Source organism: Hypanus sabinus, chromosome 10 (assembly GCF_030144855.1).
Source record: "Hypanus sabinus isolate sHypSab1 chromosome 10, sHypSab1.hap1, whole genome shotgun sequence".
Taxonomy (NCBI): domain Eukaryota; kingdom Metazoa; phylum Chordata; class Chondrichthyes; order Myliobatiformes; family Dasyatidae; genus Hypanus; species Hypanus sabinus.
The window spans coordinates 37330569-37344972 of NC_082715.1; the positions used below are offsets into that span (position 1 = coordinate 37330569).

Genomic DNA, 14404 nt, shown 5'->3' on the forward strand with positions numbered 1-14404 from the left:
GGGTGTGTAAAAAGGGCCAGAAGGATTATTGGGGACCTGAGTCACCCCAACCACAGTTCCAGCTGTTACCACCCGGAAAATGGTACTGCAGCATAAAAGCCAGGTTCAACAGGTTTTGGGACAGCTTCTTCCACCAGGCCATCAGAATGCTTAATTCATGCTGGCACAAATGTATTTCTATGTTATATTGACTATCCTGTTGTACATATTTATTATAAAGTACTATAAATTGCACAGTGCATTTAGACAGAGACATAATGTAAAGATTTTTACTCCTCATGTATATGAGGGATGTAAGTAATAAAGTCAATTCAATTCAAAATGTAGTACTGTACAGGAAAAACAGATTTTGATACAAGCCTGATTTCCTCTGTTAATTCACACACAGATTTTGGTATCTTCTCCAAATCAGAATCCATTATTTCTATGCACTATTTTTTTTTACAGCTCTTTACAGCTGCCATCACTCTCCATCTCTCACTTTCTCCTGTTTTGTACCCTTTCTATTGACGATCACACCACCAGGGACTATTTTCTTCTCCAGCCACTGAGTTCTAACACTTCCAGTTCTAGGTTCTTGATGATCCCAACCCACACCAAACTCTCCAACTGTTTTTTCCCTTCTTCAGATTTCATCAGAGCCCAGTTTCTTCCAAACACTTCAAAATTCTCAAAAAGGACTCATCAAGCTATCTGTTTCTTTGGTTTCATAGTCAACAACCCAACTCTTCTACCATCCTCTCTCACTAAGTGTTTGCATAGTGCCTACTGGCAACTAACCTCATAAAGCCAATAATCATTCAACTCAAATAATGAACTCTTATTTCTTTGGACTCAGCCAAAAAGCAATCTTTCTAACCACTTCAAAGTGTCCAATTTTTCATTAATATGTTACGAACCCCGTAACTGGGTTACTTATCAGCAAAGATTGAGGTGTCCGTTGGAGTCTGGTGATACTATTTTTAACAGTATTTATTAGTAAAAATACACAAAAATAATATCAATGCAAATATACAGATAATATACGTCGTCAATATTAAACCTAAAAGTGCGGGTATAATAATAATCAATAAGAAATAAGCTCTATCGTTGTCTAGGGGATAATGAATTGTCCGATGGAAATATAAAGTTCATTTCAGTTCACACACAGGCTGCCATCGTTTGTTTGTCGCTATGGGGAGGGAGGGAGGGAGGGAGGGAGGGAAGGAGGGAGAGGGAGAGAGAGAGAGAGAGAGAGAGAGGGAGGGGGAGGGAAAGGGAGAGGGAGAGGGGGAGGGGGAGGGGGAGGGAGAGGGAGAGAGAGAAAAGAATGGGAACAATTACCGCTAAGTGTTTTGCCAACCTTCCTTTATGATTTCGATCCGACGGTGTCTCGTTGTTGTGGCCGCTCAAGTATGACCTCTCCTTTAGCTAAACCGTTCTTCCATGATGAGCCCGCCACCCAAGCAAGGGAGGACACACACGAGCTCCCACTGGCTTTCGCTATAAAACTCTGTCACTGGATTTCTAGCTTTTCTCCTGGTGTGTCTAAGGGGTGTTCCCTAGACCCGTCTTTTATCCTGACTCACGGGGTCTCAGATGTCAATCAGGTTGGGATGATGCAATCCCTCAACCAGACCACTCTGGTTGTCCCCTGAGGGGTTTCAATGAATAGTACAGTACTCAATACACAATTCCCTCTCCAAGAGACAATAGCAGTAATCAGTGGTTCCGTTCCGCTTGTGTTAGCAGACATTCCCAACCTTGTGTATTCTGCGTTGTCTATAACAACTGCCTTTGCTGTTATCCAGCGTCTCTCTCTCTCATTATTGACATGATGTGTATCTCTCTCATTTCCTGGGTCTCAGACCCAAAATAATAGCGATCCTACGATTCTCAAAAAGGAGGGGGCGACTTTGCACCCTTCAGCCCCTCAGAGTTGCTCCACATTTGTAACATATATCTTTTAATTATTTTACACTTTGCCATGAATGAGTGAAATATTAGCCTAGACCTGATTCGTTCCACGGATGCAGAACCATTCTTTATCGCTTCAAGTACCTACTAATCTAACCTTTGTAATTATGCACACCCAAAAACACTTTGGGGCACAATCAGTTGCCTAATAATTTTTTTCACTTCTCCAATAGGTCCTCCTTTATTATTCTAACTTACTCCAATCCTTAGGCTATAATGCAGCCCATACAAATGTTCATCAAATACGTATACCAAGAACAATAAAGGTATTCAATAACAGTCATTATATACAGTTACGCTGCGTCACTCATTATCATTTATTCAACAGAGCAGAATGACTGAGTGACCAAGGGAAATATTAGTATCAATAGATTTTAAAATAGAAATCTCTTAAAGATTGTTAAGTGATTTAAGTTTTAAGACTTATTGATTTTTATAATATGAAAAATTGAAATGCTTTCAATAACTTGAATGCAAGAACAAACGAAACTTTTCAGAACTTTCATATTTGACTAAACTGAGCTCCAGTTGTAATGCTCTGTTTAAGATTTTTACCGCTCTGTGTAGGTATTTTATTTTAGCTGTTCTGCAAAAGCTTTTAGAATGTTTTGGTTTCAGCTACAAGGTAAGGGGCTGATATTCAACTTAGGAATGTAGTGTCAGCCAATCTGGATGGTGGAATCGGCAGAATGTTCAAGAGAGTGGGGGAGAGAAAGAGATTTGTGACGGACAGTGTGGTTTGAGGATTTTTTTGTTTTAGCGGGAGCTGCAAAGAGGACAGGAGAGAAGATGGCCAAGGATACCGTGGAAAGGAGTGTCCCCATTACACAAGGTGCTTTGTGCAGATGAATGGCTCCAAGAAGGAAGAGCCAACACTCCCGAGAGAGAGTGAGAGCCCATTGGTTCGAAATGGATTTCAAGCAAAGTTTGGAAAGTGGTGAGTTTTCACACAAACCATGGGTCCAGCGAGTGAGTCAAGACAACTTCAAGATGAGCTCCAATGTTTAGACTGGTTTAACTGTAATGGGCCATTTTATTTGCTTTTCCCTTTTTTTTCTTTTTCCTACTAAGTACACTCTTGAAGAAAGGAGGAAGACAAAAGGAATGAAATTATAGGCCCGTAAGCCTAACCTCAATGGTTGAGAAAGTGCTGGAGTCTATTATTAAGGATGAGGTTTCAGAGTACTTGGAGACTAATGATAAAATGTCAAAGTCAGGGTGGTTTCTGTAAAGGGAAACCTTGCTTTACAAATCTGTTAAGAGTTCTTCAAGGAAGTAATGAGCAGAGTGGACGAAGGAGAGACAGTAAAGGTCATTTACTTAGATCTTCAGAAGGCATTTGATAAGGTGCCAGACGAGGCTGCTTAACAAGATAAAATCCTATGGCGTTAGAGGAAAGATACTGGTATGGATAGAGGAATGGCTGATAGGCAGGATGCAGCGAGTGGGAATAAAAGGAGCCTTTTCTGGTTGGCTGCCACTGACTAGTGGTGTTCTTCAGGGGTCAGTATTGGAACCACTACTTTTCGCATTGTTTGTCAGCGATTTGGATAACGGGATTGATGGCTTTGTGGCAAAGTTTGCGGATAATACCAAGATAGGTGGAGGGGTAGGTAGTGCTGAGGAAACAATGCAATTGCAGCAGGGCTTGGAAAAATTGGAAGAATGGGCAAAAAAGTGGCAGATGGAATATAGTGTTGAGAACTGTATGATAATGCATTTTGGTAAAAGGAACAATAGTGCAGAATATTATCTAAATGTGAGGTAATGTTACAGCTATACAAGACCTTGGTCTGACCCCACTTGGAGTACTGTGTTCAGTTCTGGTCACCTCACTAAAGGAAGGATGTAGATACTATATAGAGTGCAGAGGAGATTTACAAGGATGTTGCCTGGATTGGAGGGCATACCTTATGAGAATAGGTTTAGTGTACTTGGCCTTCTCTCCTTGGGAGCGATGGAGGATGTGAGGTGACCTGATAGAGGAGTATAAGATGATGAGGGGCATTGACCATGTGTATAGCCAGAGGCTTTTTCCCAGGGCTGAAATGGTTAACACGAGGGGGCATAGTTTTAAGGTGCTTGGAAATAGGTACTGAGGGGATGTCGGGGATAAGTTTTTCACACAGAGTGGTGGGTGCTTGGATTGCAATGCCAGTGGTGATGGTACAAACAGATACAATAGGGTCTTTTGTGAGCCTCTTAGATAGGTACTTGGAGCTTAGAAAAATAGAGGGCTATGTGCTAGGGAGATTCTAGACAGGTTTTAGAGTAGGTTACATGGTCGGCACAACATTGTGGGCCGAAGGGCCTATAATGTGCTGTAAATTTCTATGTTCTACCTTGTGCCATATTCCCAGAAGGTTGAGTCTGTAGTAAAGAGAGCAACTGCAATGTTGGCAGTTATTCCAAGGGGAATAGAACATAAAAACAAGGAGATAATGCTGAGTCTTTATAAGACACCAGTCAAGCTACACTTAGAGTATTGTCAACAGTTTTGGGCCCCTTATCTCAGTAAGGGTCCGTTGTCATTGGAGAGAGTCCAGGAGGTTCACAAGGATGATTCAGGGGAATGAAGGGGTTAACAAATGAGGAGCATTTGGCAGCTTTGGGCCTGTACCCACTGGAATTTAGAAGAATGTAGGGGGGGATCTCATTGAAACCTACCGATTGTTGGAAGGACTAGCTAAGGTGGATGTGGAGAGGATGTTTTCTATGATAGGGTTATCCAGAACTAGAGGGGTGATCTTTTAGGTAAGGAGGAATTTTCCTAGCCAGACAGTAGTGAATCTGTGAAATGCTTTGCCATAGTCTGCGGTGGAGGCTAAGTCCTTGGGTATATTTAAGATGGAAGTTCATCATTTCCTGATTGGTCAGGACATCGAAGGATATAGCAAGAAGGCAGGTATGTAGGGTTGAGTGGGATTCGGGATCAGCCATGATGGAATGGTGGAGCAGACTTAATGGGCTGAATGGCCTAATCCTGCTCCTATGTCTTATGGTATAACTGTTCAATAAAACTGAAATTTGTAAATATACACTTTCTTTATAATTTTATGCAGTGTATGATTTGTTATTTCTTGTCAACCAACAATTGTGTACAGACAGTATTTATGCAGCATTTGCTCAAATTGATGAATCTTTAACTGTAATATCACGATGGTCCTATTTGGTTGAACTCCAAATCATATTGACCCTAGACACCTATTGTTTACGGAAGCTGGCCTTCTCATCTCAGAGTCCGTGGCTCTTAGCTGGGCTGGCAACAAGCCAATTTTCCATACGAGCCCAGTGAGGGAGCTTCATAGTCAAAATTTCTTTTTTCAACAATTTTACATCAGGGCTTGCTGCAAATCTACCAGTGTTAGTATAGAGATGAACTGACTGTTGTGTGGTGCTTTAGTACTGCCAATCTATTTGGCATGAAACACATCATGGGTGGTACCGAGCACAGTTCTTTTGTAGATCACATTACTAAATGTACCATCTTACCACTAGAATTTGGAAAAATAATTTTGTAATGATCAATGATGTTTCACAAGATTTTATTCAAACACTGTAGCAAAAAGAAAATCACTGCACCTTTAGAAGCTCCTTGCTGGCAAATGCAAGTATTCCTTCAAAGATGACAACATTTGCTCCATACACAGTTTTCTGTAAAAACAAATTTAAAAATATTGCAGTTACTAACTAGTTTCAATGCTCGAGAAAAATTACCTCTGAGGTACCCAAATCAGATTTAAAAGCAAATCAGCACCATCTGTGATGGACAGAGACAGACTGGAACATCAACTTTCCAATTTAAATATATCTAATGGAAATGGACAGACAACACTTGGATTATTGATTAAAACATGAATTGCAAATGCACAGCTACTTTTCTTAGTCTCCAGTCCCTTAACCATGAAGACACAATGCAAGACTTCAACATTTGTGGGATAGCTTGAGAAGCAAATCATAAAATCACAAGATGCAAGTAAAGCATTTTAAAATAGCAAATGAAATTCTGAATTTCTATCACATGTACTATTCATAAATGTACATGCTCTTATCACTCATAGTAATGTTTTCAGGAATGTCTTCTCATAAGTTACATGCCATCATTGTTAGAAATACTTGCAGCCTAAACCCTGTAATAATCCGTCAGCTTTTGATTGAATATACAACCTTCACAAGCAGGTACTTAAGTTAAAATTTAATTACAAGACTAACTTTCTGTAATTAAAATCGCAGAAGTACAAAACTATGCAATGAACTCCAGAGCTGATATTAACACTGTGTGATCAATATAAATTTAACATTATTTGGGGGGTGGGGGTGGAAATCAGCATTGAGTTAATTAAAATTAGTAAAGCCATTTTGGATCTTAAAATTGAATAAAATTGCCAAAAAATTCCTGTTAATTAACATTCAACTCACACAGGAAAAATTACAACCTGCAAAAATGTATGTACAATAGCTGTTTACTATTTAGTACTTATATTTAATCATTTTACCTATTCAACTCTATTTTAGGAATTAATTTGTTAGATGCAATGTAGTAATTAGTGGGTGAGTATTCCCTCATCTATTTTAAAAAAGTCAGTAGACTTTTCACGTAATTGTTTGGGTATTAGCAACATTAAAAAAACATGTTATTAAGCTGCAGGGTTTTTTGAATCAACTAATTTTGATTTTCAAAGAATGGGAGGCAGAGGTGTACAGGTATATGGTTCCCTGAAAGTGGTAGCACAGGTAGACAGGATGGTGAAGGTGGTGTTTGGCACACTTATCTTCATTGGACAAGGCACTGAATACAAGAGTTGGGATATTATGGTACACTTGTTTAAACAGTTGACAAGGCCATACTTGGACCGTTCAGGATGCCCAGCTGTAGGAAGGATGCCATTAAGTAGGAAAGAATGCAGGAAAGATTCACGAGTTTATGAGGAATGGAAGGCTTGAGTAACAAGAGGCTTGATAGGCTCTTACCTATCCGTGCCGACGCTTACACGCACCTAGTCCCACTGGCCCACACTCAGCCCATTACCCTCCATTCCTTTCCTATCCATATACCTATCCAATTTTACTTTAAGTCACATCTAGAGGGAATAGAATTAAGGTGAGAGGGGAATGATATAAAAAGGATGTGGATATGCGGAACAAGCTGTCAGAAGAAGCTGTAGAGGTAGGTACAATTACACTGCTTAATGTAATTTTGGGCAGATAAATAGCTAGAAAGGGCCCAGAGGGTTATGGGCTAAATACAGGCAAATGGGATAAATTCACACATCTTGGGTGACATGGATGAATTGGGCCAAAGGCCATTTTCCATGTTGTACAATTCTATGATAACAAAATTGAAAACTATGATCCTCACTAAAACTATGAATCTTCCAACTCCAGAGATTTGTCCTAAATATCAGTATGAACTATTCTGCAAAACCACCTGAATTCATATCATTGAAATTTGTCCCTATTATTGAGTGTGAATTAGATTTGAAACAAAATTTAATGCATGGCTAATTGAAAAGAAATATTCAGTGAAAATGATGGTTCTTTCAGATTTCAGAGTCTTCATACATGAATATGCAGAACTTGACAGATCAGCTTTTCATTTCATGGTGTACACTGAGCTCACTGTCCTTTAGGAAGTGCAGCTGTGCTATCATTTCATAGAAACTGCAGGGTTCAATTTTTTCTGTTAAGTTATCATCTTGTTCCTTTCTCTGTTAACAAATCATACTGTTCCCTTTCCCCTCAGATAATGTAGCTATTATCATTGCCAAGGCCAACAATTATTGCCCAGCGCTAATAGCCTCTTAAACAGAATGGCTTGTTAGGCTGCTAAAGAAGCTTAATTCAAGTTCAAGTTAAATTATCATTTGACCGTACATGAATATAGTAATAATAGCATTTCTCCAGGACCAGGGTACAAAATACATTACCGCAGCACAAAGCACATATGATTATAACACAAAGAAAAAGCTCTAGTCCCTGAGCAGCATGGCCTGTAGATTGATGGTGCATGGGATTTTGTCCTGGTCCAGCTTTTTCTTCCACTGAGTGAACACCAGAGAGCAGCATTGCCCCAACCCTGTACAGATCGTTGTATGCCCAAAGAGGCCTCTGCTTTCTCCCACACAGCCTCCAGCATCTCCTTCCCTGGGTGGCTGCAACAGGCGATCTTGTGGCATGAGGGCCTAGTCAGTGCCACCACTAAGGTAAGTAAGCCCTATGCCATGGGTCTCAACAATGAATCACTGAACCAGTCTTCAGAATTCCACATAACCAATGCCCGACAGGGTGTGCGACCACAATAACAACGTCCAAGACAATCACTCGCACCATTTGTTGGATCACGTGCTGCCTCAGCACAACGAAGGCATGCAAAAAAAACAGGCAACTAAATAACAAAAGTACACAATAGTACTCCATAGCTATCGAGCAACTCACTGCAGTACTTAATGTTCTTAAAATCCAGAGTCTTGCAATTGTATGAAATATTTAAAGGACAAATAACTACACCTTTTGTTGAAGCTAGGGATGCCACTACGTCCAAGCAGGCCACAATATTACCAGATTCAGCAAGGAATGAAAGATTAATTTTGCAAGTCAAAAAATTAAATCTCATTTTGAAATCCCAGAACTGGAATAAATTTTTTTAGATTTATTATTTAGATACAGCGTTGGACAGGCCCTTTTTGAGCCATACCGCCCAGTCTAATCACAGGACAATTTACAACGTCCAATTAACCTACTAACTGGTAACCTTGGAATGTAGGAGGAAACCCGAACACTCAGAGGAAACCCTTTCTCATAAACTGGAATTCATTTGTTGGGATAAATTCAGAGTACTGCACAAAGGTGAGGGGAGGGAGGGAGAGGGGGAGGGCGGGGGAGAGGGGGCGGGGGGAGAGGGAGAGGGACTGACTGAGATGGTAATGTGTTTTAGTGCCTTGACCCCATTGTAATGCTGTCTCGTTTGGCAGTATTCATGTATGGCTGAATGACAATTAAACTTGAATTAAACTGAATGATAAAATAATTAATCATACTCCGTTATAAGATGAAGCCATCGGGACCAGGTAAACACAAACAAGCAAGCATCCAGAATACAATTGCCATCTATTTAAAAAAAAATTGGGCCATATATGCCAGCATGTCCATCAATATTCACATAGAGTGAATGAATAAATTACTGAATAAATCAAATTCTGTTTCATTGTATAGTATCTGCAAATCAAAATTCTGAAACTTCAAACAAATCTGCATGAAACTAAATTTTAATTAGACTGCATCTGGCAATGTCATAAACTTAGATAGAAAATACTGAACGAAAGAAAGAAAAATTACAGCAAGGTTTTTTTCATATTATGCCTTGAGGGCTTACCAGCACTCTCTCAGCCCCTGTTGCAGTCCTTGCTAACAAAAAAAATACAAGCAGTAGCAAATTTCAGTCACAAGTCCCTAACCAATAAAGTTTGTGATTTGGTTGTGGAGCATTAAATTTAAATGCAAACTATATAAAAAAGGGAAACCGCTTATTTGTATGCAGGGAGAAATAGCCAGAAGCTAAAAATGATGGTGGTATCTGCTTGTATTGTTGGTAATTTTAATTGTAAGTCTTTAGTTTTATTGTGTTTCTGCAGCCATCAATTTAAGACTATTACAATGTCATCAAAAAACAGGCATCAATGATTAACTAATTAAAATAGCCTTTTGCAAACTGTTTTAGGCATTACATTTATGAACTTTACTAAATAATTAAAATTTCACACAATTCATGGAATAGGGAACAATATTGTCTAAACTAAAAGAAGGCAGGAAAACATTGTTGCATACAGGGACCCAGGAAATCTCCTTTTAAAAAAATAAAGATGCAGTGTGCTTATACAAAGAATCTTAACCAAACTGCCATAAAACAACTAATGTCATGACAGAGTACATCAGTGATAATACGCCCGATTCTAAATTCTGGGCTATAGATAAATAGTACCAAATAATCAGGCCTCAAATACAAAGTATACATATTGTGAAGCCAAGGAATTTTAAATACATAACAGAGCACAAGTCTAGCACACCAACAGTGAAGTGCAAATTCACTTTAGCATTTAATTCCACTTGATTGTAAATTCACCCATCTTCCATACCACAATTTAAAGATTCAGCTACTTGATTTCAAAAAAATAGCCCATTCAAATACTAGACTGGTCCTTGGTCATTTGACCTTTAGCACAGATTTCAAAATCCTCACCATTTATTACTAATTCTCGTAAGCACTTTTCTTCGTTTCTTTAGTAACTTATTTTAATAGTTTTGATTCTGAATTCCTCTTCCAAACAATACCTTCTACTGGTATACATAAAACATAGAAGTTTATAGCACATTACAGGCCCTTTGGCCCACAATATTGTGCCGACCACGTAACCTACTCTTGAGACTGCCGACAATTTCCGTAGGAATAGCCCTCTATGCAGCTTCAAAAATATCATTACTTGGTGGTGTGTTTTATCCACCATTCCTCCAAGTATTTCAATAACTTTTGCAATAAAGGACCATGTCAAATATTAGAAAGGTTAAGTCATACAATTGGCTGATGCGCAGTGACCAAAAGTGTTTAAGATTTCTACACTTGGAAAACCATTAAGAAAGCAACAGTGCCATATACAAAATCATAACAAAGATAATCAACATGGTTTCATGAAAGAAAAAAACATGCTTGACATACTGTGGTGGGAGAGTCTTAAGACCAAAGGGAACAGCCTCAGAATGCGGGGAGGGGGGATCCCTTCAGAACGAAGATGAGGAGGAAACTCTTTAGCTAAAGAGTGGTCAATCTGTGGAATTCTTTGCCACAGGCAGCTGTGGAGGCCAAATCTTTATGTATATTTAAGTCAGAAGTTGATCGATCGTGTATTTGTCAGAGCATGAAGAAATATGGGGAGAAGGCAGGAGATCAGAGCCGAGAGGAAAAATGGATTAACCATGATGAAATGGTGGAACAGACTTGATGGACCAAATGGTCTAATTCTGCTCCCATATCCAAGGGTCTTGCACTCTATTTATTAGAATTGAGAGAAAGTAATGAACAGAATTTAGTTGCAAGCTGCAACTACTGAGGTAAATGATCAGCCTACTTCTAGTGAAAAACAAAAGTGCACTAGGTGTGAGAATAGATTAGAAGACAAGAAAGAAGTAGATTCACTCCCGCCCCCCCCCCACCCACCCAATAAATGATAACATCCATTACAAAGACGGTGGAATAAAATGTAAAGAAGTCTTGCCACAACCAAATAGGATAATGATAACAGTGCACCTGGACTATTGTGCACTGTTCTGTTCTTCAATGCAAGGAAAGATACACCTGCGTTGTCACAGATCAAGGTTGTTTCATTATGTTGATTACAGAGATTAAAGGATAATACAGGGAGAAGTCGAGTATTTTGGGACTACACTGAATGGATGAAGGTGAGTTGATCTTATTGAAGATACAAAGGGGATATATAACAGGGTGGGTACTCAGAGGATACTTCATTATGTGAGGAGTCTAGAATTAAAGAGCTAGGTACAAACTGAGAGATCGCTTTTTAAAAGTAAGTTGAGAAGGAATTTCTTCCTAAAAATTGTGAATCTTTTGAATTCTTCTCCCAAAGAGCTGTGAAGGCTGAATCACTGAACACCTTCATGGGTGATAATAATACTTTTGGACTACAAGGGAGTCATAGCACTGCAGACTAAGACCAGCGAGAATGACAGCTGGTGCCACCCTCCCACCGCTCCACCCTGGTCCCAGGACTGAAGTTCTGATCGGGCAGGACACACAAGGGCTGGTGACTCCCTAGGCCTGGATTTCGGGTTGCAATCATTGGTGAAGCACTGCGTCTGCAAATTGAGAGTCCTCTGGGAAAGTCAGAAGCCCAATCAATTTCTGTGAGTGTACTCAAGGCTGGAGGCCTGGAGGCAGCCTGTATTGGGTTTGTGTGTACGTGTGTTCATGCATTCGTGTGAGAGAGAGGGGAAACAAACAGGCTTGTTTTGCTGCTGCTGTTCTTGCTTGTGTTGTTCTGCTGAACATTGTAGGTAAGCTATTTTGGCTTTAGAAGCAAGTTTATAAATCTGACAGGAGCAAAGGATATTGGGAATGGTGTGGGTGCAGTGCTGCAGGAGGGATGTGGGACAGGTGGCAGAGAAGGAGTGCCACAGGTAGGGGTGAGGAAGGAGCAGGTGCAGACACACTCAGTCCTTTCTTTACTTTTCCAATATTTTTATTAATTTACATATAATATATAGTACAAGAAAAAAATATATCAATACATTATACTAAATGGTACATAAAAACTTCTTACCCTATATTCATACAGATTAATTTGTAACATTGAGATATAATAATTTTATTATATAAAAAAATCTAACCCACTACCAAGACCGAAGCTGATTAGTAAAGAAAAAAAAGTAAAAAAAATTATTAGTCATCATCTGTGCTTTAACAGCAAATCAAAGGTTCTGAAAATAATTCAGAAAAGGTCCCCACAATGTTTGAAAGTCTTGACCAGATTCAGAGATTGAACATCAAATCTTCTCTAAATTTAAACATGACATGACATCACATAACCATTGGCCGTGAGTTTGGGGGGGCGCATCTTTCCATTTAAGCAAGAGCGTCCTTCTGGCCATAAGAGAAATAAAAGCCAAAATATGCAAGTCAGATGACTCCAAAATAATATCCTTTCCTCCAGCAATACCAAATAAAGCGGTCAAAGGATTAGGCTTAAAGTTTACTTTGAAAAAGTATTGAGAAAGTTTGAAATATTTCTTTCCAATATTTTCCAAGACTCGGACGTGACCAAAACATATGAACGAGTGAAGCTTCTCCATTACACCCAGTCCTGAATCATCAGGCAAGGTCATTTAATTTCAAACAATTGGTTTAATGATTATTGCAGAATGTCTCTCTGGTGCTTCCTGCTCCCTCACCTCTCCCTTCCCCTTTTTGCAACCATGATTCTCATCTCTCTGCCCACAATAGAGACCCAAAACAGAATCAGATTTACAGTACAGTATCATATACTGTAACAGAATAATGAAATTTGTTTTTTTTTTGCAGAAGCAGTACGGTGCAATAAATAAAATTACTACAGTACTGCACAAAAGTCTTAAGACACTCTAGCTATATACATGTACCTAAGAACGTGTACATGTACATATGATAAATAAATAAATGAACTTGAATAGGTCGGGAAATGGAACTGTAGCTAAGATCAGTCTAGCTGTTATCGTATTCAATGGTGTACAGCTATTCCTGCTCAGTTCATATGTCTTTACAAAAAAAAGGCAAAATTCTTAAGCCTACCCAATCCTTCCGTCGACTGTGTGTGGTGAAATCATAAACTGGAACCTTCACACTTTTCCCTTTCTTCAGCTTCCTCAATGTATGTATGATTAGGTCAAAATCAAAGGCATCAGGATGGTCAAAATTGTATTCATTTTTGGCAGCTAGTTCTTGTTCCTCCTTGTTTAAGACCTGTCAATGGGAAGAAAATAATTAAGCTAATTCCATACAAATTTTAAGATTATAGTTTTAGCCCTTATTCACAGAACAACAAGCCATAGACAATATGGCACACTGCAAGGAAGTTTTTTTTTCAAATTATTTAAAGCCATTATTGCTCCAAGAGTTTCAGAAAAACAATAAGCGTCAGAAACACAGATACTGATATGAAGATAATATAGTTGGACAAATAAGTATTATAACAATAAAGTGCCAAAAATTACAGCAACATAATACAAGTGCTTGCCAGAAGTGACAATTTTAACCTTACTGTAGTAATTAATTCAGCAACAAAGATCTTGGAATCTGGTAATTGCAAATCATACAAATTAAACATTGGTATTAGAGTGCAGATAATGGAGCAAGTAAAAGTCAGCTGATTCAGAAATGCTATAGCTTTACAGTGAAAAAAAAAGCTGATGTAAAGCGGAACTGCAGAAGTCCAAACCCAAGTCCAGAAGAGGGCTTTTAGAAAAAAATCATGTAAATAATCAGCTTACTTGTGAAAATAAAAGCACACTGGTACGAGATTGGATTAGAATACAAATAGAAAATAGGCCACCAATAATAAAATGTTTTAAGTTTTAAGATATTGAGTGTATAGCACGCTTGGTCACCACACCACTAAGAACAATCAAATTGGTAACTGATTTGAGATCTCAATCAAAATTAATGCAAGATTAGGAAGGGTATTTAGTTATAGAAAACTTTAATGTTATCTTACAGAAGAATACAAGAGTATAAGTAGTAGAAGCCCCAGAGATCTTAGCCTCCTGTAACATTCAATATTACCATGATGGATTCAAACTTGAATTCAGTTCCATTTCCCTACAGCTCTCCATAATTTTTAACATGCCTACAAGATTTATCTGTATCGCACTCCATGGCTTTCAACGGTTTTGAATATGCTTATAAATT

At 38.8% G+C, this 14404-nt stretch overlaps 1 protein-coding gene across 2 annotated transcripts in view; it reads right to left on the reverse strand.

The window, feature by feature from the left end:
• si:ch211-243j20.2 (uridine-cytidine kinase-like 1) overlaps positions 1-14404 on the reverse strand; it is a 79574-nt gene that overhangs the window by 53467 nt on the left and 11703 nt on the right. For both annotated transcript variants that reach the window (XM_059981682.1, XM_059981683.1), the window contains exons 4-5: positions 13289-13459; positions 5539-5610 (exon numbers count right to left, since the gene is read on the reverse strand). In XM_059981682.1, the coding sequence (XP_059837665.1) occupies positions 5539-5610; positions 13289-13459 (243 nt within the window). The remainder of the gene's footprint in view (positions 1-5538; positions 5611-13288; positions 13460-14404) is intronic.